At 35.3% G+C, this 24248-nt stretch overlaps 1 protein-coding gene and 1 long non-coding RNA gene across 3 annotated transcripts in view; both read left to right on the top strand.

Moving 5' to 3' along the window:
* LOC122976553 (titin-like) overlaps positions 1-24248 on the top strand; it is a 326074-nt gene that overhangs the window by 121113 nt on the left and 180713 nt on the right. Inside the window, exons 16-18 of one of the 2 annotated variants that reach the window (XM_044345109.1) lie at positions 2972-2974; positions 23209-23355; positions 24082-24207. In XM_044345109.1, the coding sequence (XP_044201044.1) occupies positions 2972-2974; positions 23209-23355; positions 24082-24207 (276 nt within the window). Of the gene's footprint in view, positions 1-116; positions 201-421; positions 509-2971; positions 2975-23208; positions 23356-24081; positions 24208-24248 lie in introns of both variants that reach the window. The other variant, XM_044345108.1, reaches the window with a different exon arrangement.
* Positions 7792-14965, top strand: LOC122976569. Its single transcript, XR_006400967.1, has 2 exons — positions 7792-7898; positions 14695-14965. It is a non-coding gene; the product is annotated as an uncharacterized LOC122976569 (long non-coding RNA).

Below are 24248 nucleotides of genomic sequence, written 5' to 3'. Positions count from 1 at the left end.
CCTGAGAGTTAGAACAACTGATTTTTTTTCTTGAACCGTTATAACTGCAGTAAACTAGAAGTTTCACTGTCTGACAGATGTATTGTGGTTGTGACAATTCTTTTATCATTAAATAGTGAACTCAACAATTTCTGAGGTCAATGAAACATCCACCCAGGACCAGGAAACTGCTGAGTCCCCAGATACCAGCAATGAAACTGGTGAGTGAAACATGATCATACTGAACCAGTAAGACCCAGATTATGAAACAACTGGAACTTTTCTTGAACCATTTTGTGTGGGGGAATTTTTTTCAGAGTTTTTTCTTTTTGGTTTTTAAAAACTTTATAAAAATTGTCACCACTTTAACTGTTTTATCAGCAGCGTGTGACAGATGCATTGTGACTGTGACAGTTCTTTTAACTTTTTAACATTTTAACAGAGAGACCAGCAAGTCTTGTAGCTGTGCAAGAAACATCCAACCAGGACACAACATCTACTGGGCCTCCAGAAACCAGTAAAGAAACTGGTAAGTGAAATGTTTTAATATCCAACAGGTTTGATGGCCAAAGTCATGACAGTCAGATTTCACCCGTTGAAAGCACCAATTATATTCCCCACAGTAACTGCATTTACATTCTTTCTGTACTTAAGCATCATTTTGAGGTACTTTAACTTCACTGGAGTGTTTCCATTTTATGCTACTTTATATTTCATCTCCATTTCAGAGGGAAGTATATACTTTTTACTCCACTACATTTATCTGACAGCTACAGTTACTGGGTACCTTGTAGATTCCACTTTTACATACAAAACATGTGATCATCTTATAAAATATTTGTTATGAGTAGTTGAAATTAGCAGCACTTTGAATCAGAGCAGTTAAGTTTTAATTACACATGAATACAACAATCACAGGGGCCTGGGTCACAGGGACTTTAAGTATATTTTTCTGCAAACACGTTTGTACTTTTATTTTGAAAAATTTTGACCATGGACATTTATTTACTGGACTAATGGAGTACTTTTAAGGTGTGATATTAGTATGACTACTAAAACAGAAGATAACTGAGACTTTCTTCAACTTCCTTCATGCTGTATTCACTTGGCACAACTATAAATCCTCCTAGACTGTAAAACAAGTACATTTTCTTTAACTATTTCATTATTCCACTGTGTTACAGCTGTATTGTAGTCATGATAGTTCCTTTATCGTTTGACAGAGAGGTCAGCAACAAGTCCAGATGTCCCTGAAACATCCACTCAGGACCAGAAAACTGCTGAGTCACCAGATCCCAGCAATGAAACTGGTGAGAGAAATATTATTGTAACCAGTCAGAATCTATTAAAGGCAAAAATGCTAAATAAGTAAATTTATTTTGAATGTGAAATCACAAAGTAAAGAAAAAAAGAAAATAATAATAACATGAAATAATAACAATACACATTTTTAAGATGCATTATACTATTTGCTTAGAGGAGTGGGAAAATCAGATTTAAGAGGTGAAGTGCCAACAGTGAACCTGTTTCGGCAATTTTGCAATTCCACTCTGACAAAGAGACAAAAATCTCTTACAGTATTGTCACACACACACACACGGCTCCACCTGTGTTTTTTTCCGGGTTGTTTAAAGGGAAACGACCACTCGTTTGGTTTAGCAAATTCTCTGCTCACACTGCCAAAGACTAAGATATCTTTGGTTGCACAGATCCCATGAACCTTCTGTTACATTGATAGTAGTTTAGTGTGTAATCAGGTAAGATTCAGAATGATCAAACAGTGGAAATGAAACATGATTACATGTGCAGTAATTGTATTCAAACATGTGCAATGAAGATATTCAAACGTGATTATACATGTTGTGTATGTAATGTCCCTCACAATCCCCCCTTAAAATTGAACAACATAAAATTTAAAAGTTACAGTAATAATGAAATAGAGTGAAATAAAAACTAGATCAAAGATAAAACAACGAAAAAAACAAAGATAAATAAAATTGATGTGAGATTAAAAAATATATAATATTAATAATAATGAAATAAAAAGACAATATAATTTTACAGCATTTATACAATAAAATAAGTGAATAAAATAGTAAAGTAAATAATGTCTATAAATCATTCTTAATCTAAAGCCAGGTTAAAGAGCTTTTAAGTTATATCTGAAGATATCAACACCTCCATCATCTTTGTTAAATATCCACCAAACATCTGAACATGTGATATGTTTTCTTCTTTGTCTCCTTCTCATGTAGAAACCAACGATCAGGTGTGTTTCTGGACAGAGAAGATGCTGAGTCATGAGAAGTGGAGATTAAACCCACTTTAATACAGTATTTATACAAACTTTTTATCTTTCCACTGATAAAAAAACTTCTGTATTTTTATTAAGTTGTATCTGTGTGTGTAGAGGAAGCCTTGCAGGAATTACAATGAAGGTGGCTGTCGGAAAGGTGACAGTTGCCACTACAGACATGTTTGCGAGTTCGCCCTGAAAGGAAACTGTCCCAACGGATCCAACTGTCGGCTGAAACACCCTGGAGGTGATTATGGGAAAATAGGAAAAATCCTTCCTATTGTAAAAATAAAGGGTTGGAAAGGGAATGGGTTATATAAGAGGCTTGTCCGTTGGATAAAAAGAACAGAAGTTAATGAAATAAACATTTAGAGGTTTTAGACTCTTATTTATGAAGAAAAATAACTACAGTATTACATTCTTAATTCATTTTACAGCAGGCAGCAGTGTTGCTGTACCTGAATGTTGTTCAGCAGTACAGAGCTGATAAATGTCAAGTTAGATTACTTAAAGCTGCTGTATGGATTATCTGATGTTGTTAGTGATTGTAAATACAATATTCACTCTCTATTTAACTTTTCTTTTGGTCTCCACCAACTAATGAGAAAAATATTCAGCTAAATGTTCCACTTTATTCACTGAGTCATCACTAACTTTGTCTGCTGTTACAGTACCTGCTGGGCAGGTAACATATAGAAGGTTTATCAGAGCTTTTAAGAATAAACAAAACAATGAACTAAAAGAGGCGAGGAAAGTTCTAGAGCTGAGAGTAACTGCAGAATTCTTTATAGGTTTGTCATTATGATCGATATCTTTCACATCACACAGTCATTTGATACATTATTCATATAAAAATATAGATTAGTGCAGCTTTAATGCCCCTTAAAAATAAAATAATAATCACTGTTAGTGTTTTTAAATGTTTCATCTTGCTCTATTTCATCAAGCAGTCACCAAACCACAATGGCAGTTTGAGGGAGTCAGTGGGACATGGTATGAGTTCATATACAAGGTAAGTTATCTGCAGAGTGGACTTCATATTTAGCTGAGAAACTTTATTCGTCTCTGAATAATAAATACATTTCAGCATTATTATGATTTGAATGGCCTTTTTTCTGCAGAGGGGCACAACTGAATGTTCAGTAAACAGCGATGAAATCGAGAGGAAGTACCAGCAAAACCCCAACAGCAAAATGCCCTTCACAGTGAACAGAAACTACTACGAGCTGGACTTTGAAGGTTGAGTTATGCTTTAAATATTGTGATGAGAGAAAAAATGATAAACTTCAATTTCTTTAAGGTTGTCTGGAAAGAATTATGCAATTTGGAACTAATTGTGTGTGAAATAGAGACCGCTATCAGAGTTTAGTTAGTTGTGGTGAGTTTAAAGTAGCTGTTGATGCCCAGAGGAATTTCCTTGAAAGAACTGCTCTATTTAAACCCAACGAAATATTCATGAATTATTCATTTATCACTGGTAATGTTATTCCTACAAGATGGTGAATTGTATGCTAGCCTGTAGAGAAATTTCCCCTTTTTGCATCTTCAGCAGACCTGGTCTACGCTGTAAAAGACTCTATGTTACACTTAAAGGAATATAATTTCATATTTTTGGAAATTCATTTATTTGTTTTTTGCCAAGAGTTAGATGAGACGATTGATGTACTACCCTCGTATTAGTGGGGTAAATATGTTCAGCAAGAAGCCAGTTAGCTTAGCTTAGCATAAAGACAAGATGCAGGAAGAAACATTACATAATCACAACTTACACTTTGGGTTTTGTACAAATTAAACTAACAAAATATAACGGTTTAATTAATGAGCTTTAGAAGTTCAAGTAGGCAGATTTTATCTTCAGACAGAGCCAGGCTAGCTTTATACTAAGCTAAACTAAGCTAAGCTAGCTGTCTGCTGACTGTAGCTTTACATTTAGCATACAGGCAAGAATGATAACAAGCCTTTCATTTATCTTTCAGAAAGAAATCGAATAAGTGCATTTCCTAACATTTTGAATTATTCCTTGGAGTTAATCAATTGGATGGGGACAACAAACACTATGTCTACTCCACCTATAATAAGAGCCAAATTATCTAGTTCTTTCCATGCTCCTTCTTGTGGACAATGAACAACTAATAAAGAATCTTAGTTATAATATACTGTAACTTCCTTTAAAAAGACTCCTGAAACATCACATGGAAAATTCAATTGTTTAATTTTCTTATTTTCCACAGCGAAGATCCAAATCAACCTGATGACAAAGACCAGACGCAGGGTCAGACGTGTGTTGTTGTGAGCACCAAAGAGGATTTCAAAGACTTCAAGAAGACAGTTGTGCAATACCTTACTTTAACTGGAAATTCATTTATTTTGTGTGTTTGGAGAATATTTTTTATTTTTGGATTTCAATAGGTTTGGCTCTACTTTGGCCTCTTTATGGGAAATCTGACATAGTGTTTATATAGAGGGAAGTAGACAATATGATTAAACCATCCTGTAGGCTTGGTTTCCATAGGGTTTATATCAAAAGCCTTTGAAGATTACTAAAAATATCCAAATACTGCAAACCTGCACTGAGATATTGTACTGTACCACTTTGCTTTTTTTTTTCACAAAATCTCAGTTTGAATTACCATTTCTAATAAGTGATGCCATCATAATTTGATTCGTCTCATAAGACACATACTTTCTGCACACTGCCACAGCAGAAGGATGCAAATAATTTATGGTGCCACAGAATTTGAAGAAGAAAATACACAGACATAATATTTAATGTTACATTCATGCTGCAGCATATTTACACGCTGCCAAACACATCCCATCAAAAGAGGAACGAGACAAAGATCTCTAACAGTATTAATGCTCAGGGCATGGTTCACAACACAAAGGCACACAGATGAAAAACTCTTCCCACCTTTTATACCTCAGAACTCTTCCTTCTTGTCAAGGCTGCTGCTTCTTCTTCTGGTTTTGTTTCTATCTAAGGTACTGTGGCAATCTTGCTACCCTCTGATGCACTATTTTAACCTTGGTCTTTCTAAACAGTTAACAGCAAATTCTCTGCTCACACTCGCAAAGACTGAGATATCTTTGGTTATATACAGTCCATGAACCCTTCTGTTACATTGAGTAGTTTAGTGTGTAATCAGACTCTGTGTCAGTCAACATGATGCTGTTTGCTATGTTGATGAGGAAGGATTAACTTACTATGAAGTGAATGTATGATGCTGAAATGTTTTTCTGAATCGTTTAAAATATATGGTACAAGGTGATATGAAGTATTCAGACAGTGACTCTGAAGTGTGAATATTGCCTTTAAAACTAAATATTTCTCCAGTGTAAAAAAGGTTATTTGCCATTTCAAGTCGAAGTCAAACCTCACCTTAAAAGTCCAGAACAAAGGAACTGAATATTTAGCACAAAACAAGTTATAAATTGTTATAAATAGAAAAGCTTGACTGAGCTGAGTTGAGCTGGTCTCCAGGAACTCATGAGCCAAGACAAAATTCTTGATTCTTAAGATGTTATTGATCTTTTATTGAAACCAGTTGGGTTTGTTTTTGTTTTCTTTGTAACATTAAATCTTGTATTTCCATGTATAGTATTTAATTTTTGAACTTTATGCTTCTAAAGTTTTGAGTGTAGTCAGATTAAACTTTATTCTGCATTCAACAAAGATTACAAGAAGCCAACCAAAGCCTGAATTCTTCAAGCTGAAGCATTGTTTAGACGCAGAGAGCGATGTTTGAAACTGGTCCTCGACCAGTTCACTGACCACAGTCGGCCAACTAGGAGTTAAACTGGAAAGTCTCTGTCCAGAGCAGCCTGAACGACTTGACTTCTCTTCAGCAGTAGTTAAACACTGCTTTATCACGAAGACTCATCTGTAACACGGGCCAATCCGGGTCGTAACGGATCACTGTATAATTGCAGTTTGACTCCAGCTGAACCCACATCAACCTGGACCTGCTGAGACAAAACATGGCTTTGTAATTAAGGGTTGATCTCCTTTAGAGAAGTTGAATTAGTTTTCCCTCCGCATTCCCCATTGTGATACGTTAGCCTCGAGTCACACTTCAAGCCACTATTTCTCAACAATATTGTTTTATTTTTATTATCATTTATTATTTTTATTTATTACTTTATGCTTTATTGTGTGTCAAGACGTTTAGCTTTTAATAAATAAAAATAAATAATGTTTTCATTTATCCTAAGATGTTGTGTGATTTCTTTGAGCAACAGTAAACAGAGGTCACTGCTTGGAGAAGAAGCTTAAATTCAAGCTTTAATGTTTCCTCCGGACACTAAAGGTTATTTGTGGAAGGTGGTGCCCAGACGAGGTTTTATATTAATAAAAGTATTAATGTTCCAACATGAACAGTGGAAATTAAACATGATTACATGTGTAGTAATTATATTCAAACATGTGCAATGTGGGAGGGGAACCCCAGTCTGTAGGGGCTTGACTGAGTGATGTCACTTCAGCTGTGCTCCAAGATCATAGTGGTTGTACTGACACTGTCACTGTGATGGTCAGGAAAGAGTAGAGCAGCCAGACTAAATACACACACAAGATAAACTCTTATATGAATATGTCATTTTGGAAGGAGTAGTAAATTCATGCACTGATCAACAACATCTGTCAACAGGATGTGAGAGAAAAAGTATTATGAAAGGCAAAACATGTCTTATTCCACCACCTGGTTCACACACACAAAAAGGTGGAGCATAGAAAACCATCACATACAGTATGTACTGTATGAAGGATAACTCTCATCTTTAAAGTATTTTGGTTTAGTTTCTGTGTCTATTAGTGAACCTACATGAACTGAGAGCAGAGCGAGCTTAGTGCCAACACAAGAGGATGAACACCAGGGTTCAGGTAAAGCCTGAAATAATTATAACAAAACATTTCACCAACATTACCTGTGCCATGACACTATTAGGAAATATGTTAAAGTTAAAATGTGTTTCTCTCAAATACTTAGTATGGCTATCATCATCGAATATCTTCATCATCATCATCTGACCAGGGCTCAGTGGTCACAACTGTTTGAAGTACAAAATAAATGCAAATACTTAAAAAATAAGAACTTGCTGCCAGTAGAAATGTCTCCTGGTCACTCAGTGTCTGAACAGTCCACTTACAAACTGTGGATTAATGGTTATAAATATGTTGATGCTTGTCAAACAGCTCATTTTTAGCAGTAACATGCAGACACCAATATATCACATTCTGATATCTGATGTTGGAGGACATCAATTGAAAACTAATTGTGCTGACAGTGGTAAACACATCTGTTATTATTTAGACTGTACAGCTGATCCAGCTGTGCCAACATAAATACATATATATATATATATATATATATGTAACACAAGTTATTGTTATTCAATGCATTTACCATAAAGGTGAGAATACATGCGCACTCCAAATTTAGGGGTGGTTACCTGAGGACAGGCTGATTAGCAGGATGAGACACACCTGGGCCCATTGTGCCTCATGTATGAAGCCAAAGAAGCTACCAGCTCAGAGCACATGGAAAAGGCAGGAATTTGTTGAGAAATGTTTTGTTTTTCAACAAAGGAAGTCTTTAGTAAGATAAGAAGTTACTGTTCTCTACAGGTAAGGAGTCTGAACTTGCAGGTAACGTTACTGTTAAAAATTAACTTTATTGAGCCCTCACAAGCTTTGAAATGTTAGCTTAGTTTTTGATAGACTACATCAAAATAAAGCAGTTTGGATGTGATGAATTCTGGCCTCTGTGAAGGATTTCCTGCTCTCCAGCTGTATTATATCAATGGGACCAACAGGAGGGCTGTGGCTCTGTATGTGGATAATGAATTGAAAGTTCAAGAAAATTTCTAAATGTATATTTAGATTTTTCACATGTTACTGTAAGTATTGGTGGTTAAGTAACTGTAATTAACAGACCATCTATTGTTTTATGTTTTGAGTAAGGGGCAGACAAAATAAGATTTTCTTCTAACAATCTGCTTTGTGAATTCTGTATAATGTTTGATAAATCTCTGCCAGTATATCAGGTCTGGACTTAGATTTGATTTCTCTTATTGTAGTTAAAGCTCCACCTGAATCACTGCATATAACTGAGTTGTCTGCTTTATTGTCCTCTATCCACCAAAGTGCACATTAATATTGCCAACATCTCAAGAGAGGCGATTGAATTTCTGTCCAATTGGTGTCATCCACTGGGTGGCAGTGCAGTGCAATGTTAGGCTCAGTGAAGCCAGATAACGAAAAGATATCCTGAGTATGTTGAATTTACTTCATAGTACAGGGGCCTGTTTCAGAAAGCAGGTTTAGTGAAATGAGGGAATCTCTGGGTTTTCAGTTTCAGAAAGAGAGCTAACTTAAACTTGGTGTCAGTTACTGCAGTAACTGACTCTGTGAAGCTAACCTGCTCGCTGGCAGGTTTTCTTCAACAAACCCTGAGTTTCTCTCCGTCTCCTCCCTCTTACAGAACCAGACACACTGTTTCATTTCCTCATTCATTCAATCCGTATCAAAGCGCATTCATTAGCAGAGGTTCACTATCTGTCAGAATCTAAATCCTGGTTGAATATTAGTTTAGTTACTCAAGGACTTTCTAAAGTTACCACTTTATATAACTATATATTTACATTTTATAGTATCATCACATCACCAGCACAGGTCCTCCGACAGCTGAAGAGTCTTTAAATCAAAATATATAGTGATTTCTTCTTCGTGGTACAAATTGTTCAATAGAAATAGTACACTGCAGGATTCAGAGTGCCTTAAAAACCTCAGAGAAAATCCAGCTTCGTTATGTGTGAAATAGAATATCATTGGTCACTGGAATCTTTGTTATAAAAGATGCTAAAAATCAAACTTAAGATCCTTTGTGGTCAAGTTCAGTAACACGCAACAAAGCAAACTGTAGACTCCAGACTGCTGATTAAGAGGAAAATGTTAATGCTTGAGTAACAGATCAGTACTGTCCATCTGGTTTTATACATGTACATATGTAAGGTACAATAGCCTAGGCAGTGCATCAATTTTGACATGCAACAATCCTGAAATAGTCTGGAAATGCAATAAAAGGTACAGAAGGCTGAATAAGATGAGAGCAAATAAGCTGATGTGAACCATTTTCTTCCAGGATTTAAGGGGTGATTCTGATGAAACTAGTTCAAGGAATAAAGTCCACTTGAGCCGTTCAATCACTCATGATATGAACACAAAACCTTCCTGAATAAACTGAGTTGGGATTAATCTCAAACTGTGACATTTGCACTCCAAGAATGTCAAGTACAAAACAATAGGAAACCTCCAGCATTTAAAGAACACAGCATAGAAGAAGATCCCACCTCAACCTTTGGTCCTTCTGGTCAAGTAGAAATGGATCTCAGGTGCAGGTTAAGTTGCTGAGGCCCAGTGGCCCACTGAATGTCAGCAAGTCAGAATTTAAACCAGGTCAGATTAAAAATACAGAAAATAACAGGATATAATAAGATTTTAAATCTTTACTTTCAATCTTTTTTTTGAGAGAAATCAAGGCTCTTCTGTCCACAGTAATTAAAAGAATAAGACTGGTAAAACAATGTGCAGACTATATTTTGCATTCAAAAACAAATTCTCTGTTTATAAGGCATTATATCATTATAGTCTATTTAAATTGGACTTAAAAACGTTGGATTTTTCATACATTTAAAAGTATGATTGTATATTTATACAAACCTTTTATAGGAAATGATGAACTCCTTTGACTTTAAAAGTCAAAACCACATACTTTCAAAAGTGAAACTTAAAGATAAGAGTAAGAAATACTTATTGAATATAACTTCATACTTCAACAGATGTGGCAGAAATACTATTTTGCTTACCTACAATATGTAAATGACACAATAAAACATATAATATATATAATAATATATTCAATATTTCACTGCATTTGTTAATAATAAACTTTGAACCATGGAGAGAAGACTGTTAAAGTTAATCTAAATGTCAAGTTATTTTAAATAATAGTTGTGTGAAATTATTGATGTGTTAACATGGAAGCAGCTTGTTTTAAAGGTTGTAGCCGCTCAAAGTGAAGATTAGACCTTTACTGTTATTGATTTTACAGCAATGACTCTTATTGTTGTTGAGTGAAAATCTCACATGACTCACATAACTTTGGGGATTACCCTTATTTGTTTCCCATCGTCACATTTCATTTTGTAGCAACTCAAAATTCGTAGTTAAAATGGTCCAATTTCATCACATCAAACAGCTGGTGTGACAATAATTCTTAAACAGAAAACTCACGAGGCCCGTATGTACATTGAAATAGTTTTTGGTCTCTAATTGTTCCTCCTGTTCATATTTGCCCTGAAATACTGTCAGACTTAAATGTAAATGATGGGAGTCAATTACTCAGTTCCTGTTTTATGAAAAAATGCGTTGTTAAATTCAACTTAGACTAAAATGAAGGTTCAGTAGCCTGAGTTAGATAAAATCAAGAGGGTACCCTCCACATTTGCAGCTTTTCAATATGAAATCCCTAAAATGACGAACTTCAAAACACAAGACAAAACAAACCAAAATAATAGAAGAAAATGTAAACAACACAAGTCAGACTTCCAGTATATTTTAGACATGGACTTTCAGAACTGTATGTTGGTTTTATGGTTGGTGGAGAGAAGCTGTGGCGCATCACTCTGAAAACTGGATGTAACAATGCAAGCATATCAGAATTCCAACATGCATGTATTGTCACGTACTTACCAGTAATACTTGCAGGACTAGTTCTTCTCAAACAAGCTCTAATTTCCTCTGTGGTTTAGTCAAACAGGAAGTCAAACTTGACAACACGCCCTGAGAAAGCAAAGAAGAAATCTAGAGAAACAGAAGAAGCAAAGCAATAATCTTTATAAACATTATTACTGTATTTGTTTGTAGATTTCTTCACCCGTCATTTTCCACTAAGTGAAGACTTATTGTATCTTTGATTTGTATAATCTTAAGTACAAATCTTTCTTGAGTAATACATGGATGTGTTTGCATGTGCTGGAAAGCAAAAAACACAATTCAGCTTCTGACAAAAAAAGAAAAAAAATCCTTTTTATGTAAGTGCAATGAATGAGATGAGATAAAAAAAAAAATGTCATGAATGTAATACAGATATCAAAACTAATATTAAATTATAAGAAATTGATCATTAATTCAAGAAGGAAGGCTGGTTAGAGTCTACAGTTAAGCAGCTCTGTGAGGCTGCACTTCACAACACCAAGTGAGGTTTCCAGTGTGAATTCAGTTGAAATTTACAACAGCGATTATAGATCAAAAATATTTTTGTGCACTTACTAACTGATTAAAAATGAAAATACACAGTTGACAGTTTACTTTAACTATGTCCAGATTAGTCTTGCAGGAGTATTAAAAAACAAGCTGTTGTCCTCCTACAACCTGCATTAGTTAGTACAGTATTGACTAATTGAATATTTTCCTGTAGCCTCCAGTAGCTTTAACTTGTGTAATTTTAAAATATCACCTGAATAAGTGGTACATGAATACACATCTTTTTTTTTACCAGAATTCCAGAACAGCTCAACAGAGATTTAACATTTAAAAATTAAAGGAAAAAATGTTTAGTAGTGACAGGGTGAAACGGTCTCTTCAGAAAATTGTAATGTTTGAAATGTTGAAAATGTCAGACTCAGTCAACCTTACAATCAGAACAACATGAGAGAGACAAGAGTTTACTCCCACGCTCACTTTTCAAATCTCATTTAGTTTCTCTTTCTGTCCGTCTGCAGCTGCTGAGATAAAATGTCACACTGTTGTTAGAAAAACAGGAAGGTCAAAGAGTGAGAAACAGCTTACTTACAGTCACTGACTTCACTTTGCAATGAGAAACTTATGACTGTCTTCAGTGTCTCCATATACAGCATATTGGCTGAGGACTTTTTTTATTCCTTATTCAATGATTACATATTTGTTAGTTTTCTTTTAACTTTTTTGGATTCACCTGACTGATGGACAGTCTTTCAGAGCTTTGATTTTCCATCACATCATTATTTATGAAGACCTGAGCACTGAGTAGTGTGAAGGCCCTGTTGTAATGCAAGGAATTATTGTTTTTTGTCCAAATTAACCACAATTTTTGAAACTTGCCACATGCATCAGAATTGTGAACATTTATATGTTTTATGGGTCTTGGACATGGGTGTTGCAAAATGGCTCGCTAGCGCCCCCTATGAAATGTTGAATCCCCCACATATAGGTTTCACCTAGATGTACCAAATTTGGAAGACACATGTATCATGTCCAAACTTTCGAAGAACCTCTTAGAGCCATACCCTAAGCCCAACAGGAAGTCAGCCATTTTGAGTCAAAACGCCTTCAATTTTGGTAGGTTACATCTAAAGACCTTTGCAATGCTAAATTGCGAAGCTTTTTGGTTTTCACTGATCACCATTGGCGTGGCGTGCTAATCAATTTGGCCCAAAACATGTTTGGAGCATTAAACAGGAAGTTGTTGTAACTCAACTTCACATTGTCCAATCCACCACAAATTTCTCATGTTTGATAGGAGTCCAAGCCTGAACACATCTACATGTCAATATTGAGTCATAGTCATAGCGCCACCTACTGACAACAGGAAGTCAGCCTTATGTGACAAACATCCTCCGATTTACATGAAATTTACATGGTGTGGTCTACACATGATATACAGCAACACGACATGTAATTAGTGGGTGTTCTCTAGAGACACAGGGAGTGATAGTTATCTCCTACTTGCAATGTCCAATTTTCATGAAAATTTATATCGATTATATTCTGCTAAATGTATTGCTGCATTAATATTTCACTTATGTAGTATACACATTTCTAATATGTCATCTCCAGTGCCACAAACTGCACACAGTAAATAATATTTTACACATTCACAAAGTGTCCGATAATTCTGAAAATTCGTCGCCATCTCAACGGACCTCCAGTAGTGATACGACAGCTGGCGCTCCCTCCAATGCACGTGAGTTGTGAGGGCCCGTTCATCGCTGTCTATGATCCGACTTCCTGGATATTAAATGTTCATCTGCAATTTTCTGTAATTGTCCCAGTAATATTTGTTGTTAAAGTGTTTTGTAGCAGCATATTACATGACACGGTTAAGCTACATTTGAGTCAAAAAAAAGGTTATAATTGCAGTTAAAAGAACAATAGGCCTACTTTCCACTTATATTTTAAGATGTTTGATTTGAAAAAGAACTGATTTTAATTCTTATAACTATTCTAATTATCTGTTAACTCCACTTACTCTTTCATCTGTTTCTATCTGCGGATATGTCTTGTTTTTCCCTCTGCATTGAGTGCTGCCAGCGCTGCCAGCTGGAGGGTCAATCACACTAGATGGTAGAGGAGGAGATGCAGAGACGCTGATATTCGTCTGTTTAAACAGGAGTTTAGCCGACTTTACTGCATTTAACACCAGAGCTGAGAGCGTCAGAGGTGCATTGCAATGCTGTCCTCTGCTTACATCATCTCATGTTGATTCAGTGTGAAAGAGCAACAGCCAATGAGGAAACCCAAACATTGGGCTGGTCAACCAATGGTGTAACTTCATCACTCACTCACTCACTCACGGTCCGTGGCCGATCCAGCCAAAAAAGAAAAGAAGAAACTTGCTGTATTTTGTGATGTCTTCGAATTTATAATATCAACACCAACGTGAGCATTTGGTGGCATTACGACTCAGCCCTAGCACGGTCCGCTTCATAGTAAAGATGTAATTAATTTATTTTAGAGAAATAAAACCCGAAAGCAGCAAAATAGTTTTCAAATGGAAACTTTTGTCATGGTGTGTGTTACAACCAAATAATTTTATCAGATATAATTTATTCCCTGATCAATCGTTACTTGAAAAGGCTGATTTTCTAGAGATCCCACTCCCTTTATACTTACTGTGTTTTTCATACTTCCAAGTGAAGTCCTAAAGAAAACCTAAAGTAACAAGAATCATTTAACCTTTACCAGAGCCAAATTAAATACATATATCTAATGTATGAGGGTCAGATGATTACTGGCTTTCTACAGAAGTTTGATGATGGAAACAGGGAGTTCTGAGGTCAGAGGAACATTTAAATTCTAGTTTTATTATATGGACCATGTATTTTAATTGTTTACACTCTTTACATTATTTGCATGATATTTAAGATCCTGCTCAGAAGTCCATGTCCAAAAAGTCTGCTGTGCTTTCTATGCCAATTTTTACTTAACTGTTACATCTGTATCATATTAACTATTATAGTTAATATGATATAGACATTTAGACATTTTAGGAAATACACTTATTCACTTTCTTGCCAAGAATTAGATGAGAAGCATCAGACAGCCACTTGTGACGGACCCTCTGCTTTGTGCTTCTTGTTGCTGCTGTGTTCTTTGTTTGCAGGAGCAGGTTCCTGAGCAAACTGATTAGCAGGATGGGACACACCTGGGCCCTGTGTGCCCCATATAAAAGTCAGAGAAGCTGCCAGTTCAGACCGTCTCTTCTCTCCCCCACATACTCCTGTGTTATTTTTTAGTTCATTTTCTTTTGTTTCACCACTCACACAGCGCAAACTCACTCATCCACTCCCTGCATGGCTGATTTTACAGACTGACCCTGCCTATTGTTATTTTTTGTTTGTTTTGAGTACTTTGTGCTAAATAAATTTACTTTCGTACTCTCGAATACCCATGTGACCTCCCGTTTTATTGCTACAGTCTAGAGCCGGGCTCTGACAAATGGGAGCTTGTACTAAAGGTCTTTGGAGGTATAGTGATAAGTTTGTTTGGTTTGGTTAAAGTTGCTGCCTCTTAAGCAAACAAGTAGAGTCATTGTTTGCAGGGTTTTGGTGAATTGTAGTAGCAAAGTTCCACTGTTTTCCTCTCTCTGATGGTTGTAATTCTACTCCATCACATTAATACCACTCAAGTAGTTTGAAGTCTGAAAATCTATAGTTTTGTCCCCCATCACTTACACTGTAAGTGGATTATGAAGGGATCTTCTAATGGTCAGTATGAACATGAGGAATGATTACAGCAAGAAAAACATGTTTCAGTGTTCATTTGGTCTCCTGACTGTTGTTTTAAGACAGACATGAAATGTGAGCCTGTCTTTTAAACTTTATCTTGGGGCGTTGATATAACTGTTAAATATGTTTGGTGAATATGAAGCCACCTCAAGGAGCCAGTTAGTTAATTAGCTTGGCATAAATACTTAAAGCCTGGTTCTGCCCAATTATCAACAAAAAGAAAACAAAAGTCCACTTACTAAACACCTCTAAAGCTCACTCACTAACATGATATATGTTGTTTGTTTAATCCGTTGAAGAAAGAAAAAAACAGTATAAAAAGGCAATTTGCCATTTTATGAGGAATTATCAGTGTATGATGTATTATAAGACCTCTTATAATACATCCATGGGAGTTATGTGCCAGACGGTTTATCGGCTGGGACCAGTTGCCAGGCAACCACATGCAGAAGGAAGTTTTTTATTTATTTATTTTTTCTTCTGCTCCGCTCAAATTTCTGAATGTTTTTATTTTAGAGGCACCAGTAAATCGAACCACCGCTGTCTTACTGAAATCAAGCTTCTCCCTTTATGACAGTTACAGAGTGACTGAAACATACAGTAATAAAATATGAAATGACGGCGGCTCGTCAGGTGTGTAGACGGTAACCCTGGATTTGCGAAAGATCTCGCGAGAGTATCGTGAATCGTGATTTTTTTTTTTTTACTGTCCCTAACCAAGTGTATTTTGTGCCTGAACCTAACCAGAAGTTAACCACAGCGTTGTCATATCATAAAACATAATTATTTTGCACAACACACACAATGAAGAAACAACACGTACAAATCTCGCGAGAGATTTGCAAATCTAAGGTAACCATCTAGACCTAGATATGACCTTGCCCAAGGACACTATAAAACTTTTATAGTCTCCTTCATCTCGACATGGATGTAATATAAGAGCTCTTAATAAAAACATCCATGGACCTTGCCCTCACTTCACCTTTCATTGTCAGCTTTACTCTCAGTTGCTGTCAGCAGCAAACTTTCCGACTTTTCCACTTTCTGAATACATTTTTAATCTCTACATACTTGAAATATGTTTAAATATCAACAGAATCATTGTCAACTTATGTGTCTTACTTGTATTTAAGCCAAACTGAGAACAAGGAAAATGTGGCTGTTTTACTTTCTGTTCTGGATCACAGTGAGAGTCAGCGCCATTAAGTTTTGGATAATTTTAAATGTTTTTAACTGACATCTTGAGAAAATTTTAATATCATGGTATATTTCTGTGCATGTTTTGTGTTATATTTCAATTTCAATTTTAATTTTGTGACCACATCCTCTGGTTAAATAGATAGTCTAGCTTCTGTTTACCAATGCAGGCCAGTGCCTCCCCATTCACTATCTAGATGCCTTATTAATTGTTCCAACGGAAAACAAGAGCAGCCTACCAAGGAAAAAAGTCTGAGGCTACTGGGAAAAAGCAGAAGGATATGTATCCATAGTTAAGGTGTTCAATAGAAAACTGGCAGCATTTCTTCTTGTTCTGCGTCATTTTGCTGATATGATTGTTGTTGTTTTATGATGCTATTAATAATTAAACATTTGGACCTGCAGTGGTCAAATAAAATAACCAGATCAAAGGTCCACAGGAGTTTTGGTTCGGGTGTTTCTTCCCCCAAGAAAATTTGATGTTATTTAACTAAAAACTATGCTTTTTTTTACACAATTTTGGACTATTATCTATGTGCCATAAAACAATCACAAAACATTGGTAAAACAGGCTTATAGTGAATGGATTTGAACTGCGATTTTCTCATCATCGGGCTGTAACCACCAGCCAGCTGTAGGGACGACTATGGTTAGAATTTTATCTTTATCTTACCCACAAACCATTTATTTGTCCCGTTTTGCACATATCACAGAGATACAACAGACTACATTAATGCCATCTCACCACTTGCCCCCTGTGTTGAATATCATGTTATGTGAGTATTAATGTCTGTGCTTGTTCAACGTAGGAGTTGCAGGCCTGCAGCCTGGGAGCCTTGGCAGCCAGGGAAGTCAATCCTTCACAAAGCATGAAACATAAGTCAGCAGTCCCCCCCCATGATAGGTGTTATACACAATGATAACATCATGAAAACTGTTTACAACATGAAGAATATATGAAAATAATGTTAATTAAAATAAAGCAGATTATATTTCTTTATCTCAGGAGTGGGGACAGCTTATGGTTCGGTGTCACTAGAGAGCCAAGAGCTGTATTCCCTCTTCATGAGGCACAGTACCACAGTCTCACTGAGGCCAAGTGGTCCCAGCTGGAGGGGAAGCACAGGATGGTGAGCCTGACTGATGCCGAGGTGATGAAGAGTGAAATTAGTTTCTTTTTTTGCAGCTGCAGTGCAGTATTAAGTTGCCCTAAGGAGGTGTCATTTCTGTGTGGGGTTCTCTAGATTGGTGAATGCCTACATGTGTCATAGTAGTAATAAAGTATAATATAGTTGAATGATGTGACTGCTGTTAGTTATTGGTTTGATTAATGATTTACAGTCTAATAATGTGTGTTTGTATTGATTACTAACGGTGGCTGATCAGGCTAATTATCAGCTAATTGTACTCAGTTTCTATGCAGTAAATGGTTGTGTGCGTGTTTTTAAACTACTTTCCTGATTAAACTCTATGTGCTTGATTATGTTATTACTGACTTCTGATGAAACTTGAAAGCTATTAAGAATTCTGTTGCAGATATCCAGAATGTTCATTCTAGATATCAAAAATGTAATTGTGGATATCTGAAGTTGAGAGCCCAATAGCCTACACATGAATGGCAAAAGTGATGTAATTTGTCCTCGGAAAAATGTCATTGTGAATATCTGAAAGGTTCATTTTGACTAGGAAGAATTGAATTAGATATCTACGATGCATATCCAGTCTAGCTGTTAAATGTATCTTAAATTTATTTTTGACTTGTAGACAATCAACGTTGTCGGTATCTTGAAATACAATTTCTACTAGTAAGAATGTTATTGTGGATCTCTTTAATTATCATTCAGACTACTGAGAATACAGTTTTGACTAGGAAAAACACTATTATGGATATATAAAATGTAACTACAGATAGGAGTGTGGTTCGATTAAATGTTAACGACTTGCCATAACAGACTATAGTGTAGCCTACCTGCTGCGGGTCACTAAATGTGACAGAATATAGTGTCATGACCCGGCTCTTAGGACATGACAAATAAAGGGAAATACCAACGGATGTACCCACAATTAATCATTTATCTGTAACGCCTCCTCTATTTCCTGGTGACATTTACTTTTACTTTTACTTTGTCTGACATCGTGACGCAGATTCTTTTCTCCATCTAAAGGTAATGTAACCGACAGTTTCCAGTGTTTTACACTTTGATGGCTCTTTGTTCATGTTGTTAGTGTTAACTACTGTTAAATTAGCTCCTCTATAAACAGAAGAAATCTGCCGTTTGATTGTTAAAAGTGTCGTTTGGATCTAAAAGTGAACTCAACTACCGGCGGTAATATTTTCCGCCATTTTGCAGTTGAGTTTGAGTGTGTGGAGTAACGTTAACAGTTGAAGTAAACTGATCGTCAGTAGTTCAGCACAGTGTTTTTATTACTGTGTCCCAACACTTTTCAGGTTTTCCTGCCTGAATCAGCCTGTGGAGGAGGCGGAGATGAGCCGCTGCTCTCCCCGCTGTCTGAGACACTAAATGCGGCTCCGCTCGGCCGGACAGCCGCTGGAGAACAGCTTTGACTTCATGTGACTACAGGTGAATATAGACCTGTTTATATTTATACTACAGGACTGATGTGGAGACAGAGGGGGAGATTTAACCTGTTAATTTATTACCGTGTTTTCACGTCGTTAAATATTAGAGAGATAGAAAAACATTTAGTCAAAATCACAGATGGAAACCGCTGACCTCTCCCTCCTCTCAGGACAAGGACACAATTTAACAGATGTGTGTTAAAATAGTCCAAATGGAGCCCAAATGAACATTGAAACGTGTTTTTCTTGCTGTAATTATTCCTCCTGTTCATACTGACCATTAGAAGATCCCTTCATAATGCACTTACAATGGAAGTGATGGAGGACAAAATCCACAGTCCTCCTTCTGTGCAAAAATGTATTTAAAAGTTAATCTGAAGCTAATATGAAGCTTCAGCATCCAAATGAGTCAAATCAAGTAGATATCTTTCAACGTTACAGTCTTTTTAGTGCTAAAGTCCCTCTTTTTGTTACTATACTTCCACCACAGCTCAACAGGGAAACACTGTCTGAGGAAACACAAAGAGGGAATTTTTAGCTAAAAAGACTGTAAATGTGTCAGATATCCACTTGATATGACTAACTCAGACTGCTGAAGACTCATATAAGCTTCACATCAACTTTTAAATGACTGTTTGGACACACTGTGGATTTTGGCCTCCATCACTTGTGTTACTTTATGCTTCACTACATTTTAGAGGAAAATATGCACTTTTTACTCCATTCTATTCATTTGACATATATACATATTGTAGTTAGTTTACAGATTGTGATTTTACATTTTGAAAAAAATCATACTTATAAAATCCAATGCAGTGTTAAAGATCAAACCAGTGCTCCTCAACCTGTTTGGCTTGTGACCCCTGTGACCAAAAAGCAGCATCTAGTTGGGACCTCTTTACTTTTCAGATGGTTTCATTTATAGAATTGCTAGTGGGTCCAGAGAGGTAAAATTATACAATATTTCACTGAAAAGCAAATATGAAGCTAGAAAAAACAAATAAACACAGCAGCAGAACATTTAGTTTTTCTCTTTTCTTTCCTTTCTGACCCTTTGGGGGGTCTGAATCCTACAGGTTGGGAACCACTGGACTAAACACCAGCTACTTCATTTTAAAAAAGTTATTATGTATCAATTTAATTCAAAAAGTAATTCTTCCATTGTTTCTTTTTTAAGATGTGTGTGTTGTGTCTGGTTGACATGTTTTGCTCCTAGTTATGGAGGTTTTATATGGAGGGTTTTAAGGGCTGAAACTAAATATATAAATACATAAATAATAAAATGCTTAAATAAATTAAGAAATATAATTGTATGATAAAATGCTTAAATAAATGAATAAATAAATAATTACTTAATAATTGTCACCATAAATAAATAAATTCCAAATTAAATATGACTTTAAATATAAGTTAAATGTATGTTTATTTATTTATTTATTTATTTATTCACTTGTATATTAATTACTTTATTCATTTATTCATACATTTATTTATCTATTTACAATTTTATTTGATTATTTATATATACTTTTATTTATCCATAGCGTAACTTGCTGCAGCGGAACAAACAAATGTGTCAACTTCATCCATCAAAAGTCAGGGGGCGGGTTAAAGACTCTGATTGGTGAATGAACAGTATTACAGACCAGCAGGATCTGAGATCCTGAATACAGCTTCATTCATTTCTGTGTCAGTCGGGTCAATATCATTCCAATTCATTCAGTGAAGCCGTTAATCTGATCTAATAAAGCACAGGAACTGTAATTTGCCTCCGTCTGTTCAGCTACAGCCGACATATCTACTATTGTAACACACAAGATTTAATTTAAATCTGCACCAGGTGCTGCCATCTTGAATTAGGCAAAAGCAGCAGATTCAAGTTCAACCACCAATCACAGGGCAGAGTCCGACCCCCTGACTGCTGATGGATGAAGATGACGCATTTATTTATTTCACTGCAGCAAGTTACACTATGGATAAATGGAAGTATATATACAGAAAGGAAGAGAGAAAGTTATAAATAGATAAATAACATTTATATATTTAATGTCTGATTTAATTAGTGATTTATTTGTGGTGATAATTAAGCACTGAATTACACAATTATTTATCTATTCATTTATTTAAGCATTGTGTTGTTATAATTATATATTTATTCATATATTTAAGAATTTAGTCATATAATTATTTATGTATTTATATATTTAGTTTCAGCCCTTAAAACCCTCCATAGACAAATAGCAGAAGGAAATGTTTTTATTGATTTATTTCTTTTATTCTCTTCCTGCATGTTTGTGTTTTAAAGGCAACAGTAAATCAACAGTTCTGTCTTAAGGAAACTGATCTTCTCTCTTTATGACACTAACGTACAGAGTGACTGAAACATTTAATGAAATATAAATAAAATGACAGCTGCTCAGTCAGAAGTTCGTCATGTATGTGAACCACTTCTTGTTGTTCTGCTGCTTTTACTTCCTCCTTCACTCTCAGCTACAGCTGTCAACAGAAGCCTTTCCTACTTTTTAACTTTCTGAATACATTTATAAATCTATATATACTTTAAAAATGTTTTTATGTGTTTTTAAATATCAACAGAATCACCATGAATTTATGTGTCTTACTTCTATTGAAGCCCAACTGAGAACAAGAAGATGTTGTTGCTTTACTTTCTATTATGGACCGCAGTGGCAGCCAACAGTAAGTTTTGGATAATTTAAACTGTTTTAACTGTTATAATTTTTTAACTGACATGTTGAGAAAATTATAATATCATGTTATGATTCTGTGCATTGCTTGTGTTATATTTTTTGGTTTCAATTTTTTTAATTTTGTGACGACACCCTCAGGTTAGATAGAGTCTAGTTTCTGTTTACCACATGTACACATTTACATGAACTGTGACAACAGAAATGTATATTTGACGCCTTTTACAACTGTGAATATTTGGCTGTGAACAGTTTTATAAATCTGGTTTAAGGAATAGTGATGTGATGAGGGGTCATAAGGCAGGTAAAGAGGTGTTAAAGGGATATTTGTCCCCTAAATTAGAAATAGACTAGAATCAGTGTTGGAAATTAGCTGAGATGCTTGGGTAACACCTTAAGTCCCCCTATTTAGCATTAATAAGATGTATATAAACATTTATAAACATAAACATCTAATAAATGTTTATACACACTATAATGTAGTTGTAAGTATATGTTAAAAGGACGGATTCACAATTTTTGAAGTCTTAAAACAACAGTCAGGAGCCCTTGAAACATGTTTTTGGGGACAAAATCCACAGTCCTCCTTCCGTGCAAAAATGTATTTAAAAGTTTATCTGAAGCTAATATGAAGCTTCAGCGTCCAAATGAGTCAAATCAAGTAGATATCTTTCAACGTTACAGTCTTTTTAGTGCCAAAGTTCCTCTTTTTGTTACTATACTTCCACCACAGCTCAACAGGGAAACACTGTCTGAGGAAACACAAAGAGGGAATGTTTAGCTAAAAAGACTGTAAATGTGTCAGATATCCACTTGATATGACTAACTCAGACTGCTGAAGCCTCATATAAGCTTCACATCAACTTTTAAATGACTGTGTGGACACACTGTGGATTTTGGTCTCCATCACTTACATTGAAAGCACATTTGAAGGATCTTTTAATATCCAGTATGAACAGGAGGAATGATTACAGTGAGGAAAACCTCTTTCACTGTTCATATGGACACCTGACTGTTGTTTTAAGACACATTTGAAAAACTGTTAACCTGTCCTTTAAGTGTTTATTAATGTACAGTATTTGTCAGCAATTATAACTTCTCCTATGAAGACATATTTTATATTATTATAACTGTTTTACTAAATTGTCTTTATCTGATTACAGTTATGGATCCCACATGAGGAGTTACAATCATTGACAAACACTTATATTTGCTAAAAAAATAACATTATAGTATATTTTGAGTATTTCTATTTTATGCTCCACTACATTTTGGAGGAAAATAATGTACTTTGTACTTTACTTTTTACTTAGTTTTTACTAAAACTAGAGCAGGACACACTTGTTTAAAGAAAAAATACATTTCAGTGATTAAACAGAGAAATTTAAAATTCATTTATTTTGCAGAACCACTCTACGGGAAAATAGGTGACAAAGCTGTTCTCACATCGGACTCTGTAGTGAATCCCATCACCAGTATAGAGTGGAAACATGGAGCTGATCTTGCCATGGAGTGGTATGGAGACGAGACTTTCTCCTACCGACACTTCAAAGGTACCACTTTAATCTAAATCAAGCTGTTTGGTAGCCAGAGATCAATGATTTTATACATTAGTTTACAAATTTAGGTTGAGATTTTGGTTTAAATTAGGGTTCTTAATATTTTCTGTCATAAATTAATTATATTTTAAGGAATTCTTTTACAGTATTTAATAGGTTTATCCCAGATTTTGGCTAAATGAATGGATTATATTATAATAGAGGGGTTTTGTTTGTGTTTTCTGCATGAATTGAGTTTTTTTAAGGAGTATAAACCATTAAACTTGACAAATACAATCAGGAATGAATTTTCACCTTTGTTAAAATATTAAGGACCTGTTGTACTGTTAAATAAGGTATCACTTTAACGTGTTTTAATCAAAAAAGCTCTTAAATGTAATCCCCAAATATCTGAATATGTTGCAATCTATACATTTATTTATTCATTATCCCTGTAAAACCCAGTTAAATACTTTAATTACATAATTACTTATGAGTAAATGAATGGAATTAGGGTTATAAAAAAGGGATTCACTTGCTTTTTCTGTGGGAAATCAAAACTAGAGATTTTTTGTATGAAAATCAGCTGTTCTACAAACATTTTTAGTATTTTAAAGTGCATATTTCTCCAGCTGACCACTCTTAAATGACCAACACTGGAAATAAGTGACTCTAACTGACAACGTACTGTAAGACGACTAAAAATCCCTGTTTAGAAGCTAAACCTGTGCGTTTTTGCAGATCGTGGTTTGCTGAACACTTTAACTGGAGCGCTGACGATCACAGGACTGACTCCAGACGACAGCGGCAGCTACACAGTAGAGATCAACAACAAAGTCACCAGCAAGACTCAACTCCTGGTTATCTGTAAGTGGAGGAATTGTGTATGAAGTTTGTCTTAGTTTATC

This window comes from Thunnus albacares, chromosome 24, assembly GCF_914725855.1.
Source record: "Thunnus albacares chromosome 24, fThuAlb1.1, whole genome shotgun sequence".
NCBI lineage: Eukaryota > Metazoa > Chordata > Actinopteri > Scombriformes > Scombridae > Thunnus > Thunnus albacares.
Note: the sequence above shows the minus strand (reverse complement) of the source record. Positions and strands in the feature narration are given on the sequence as shown.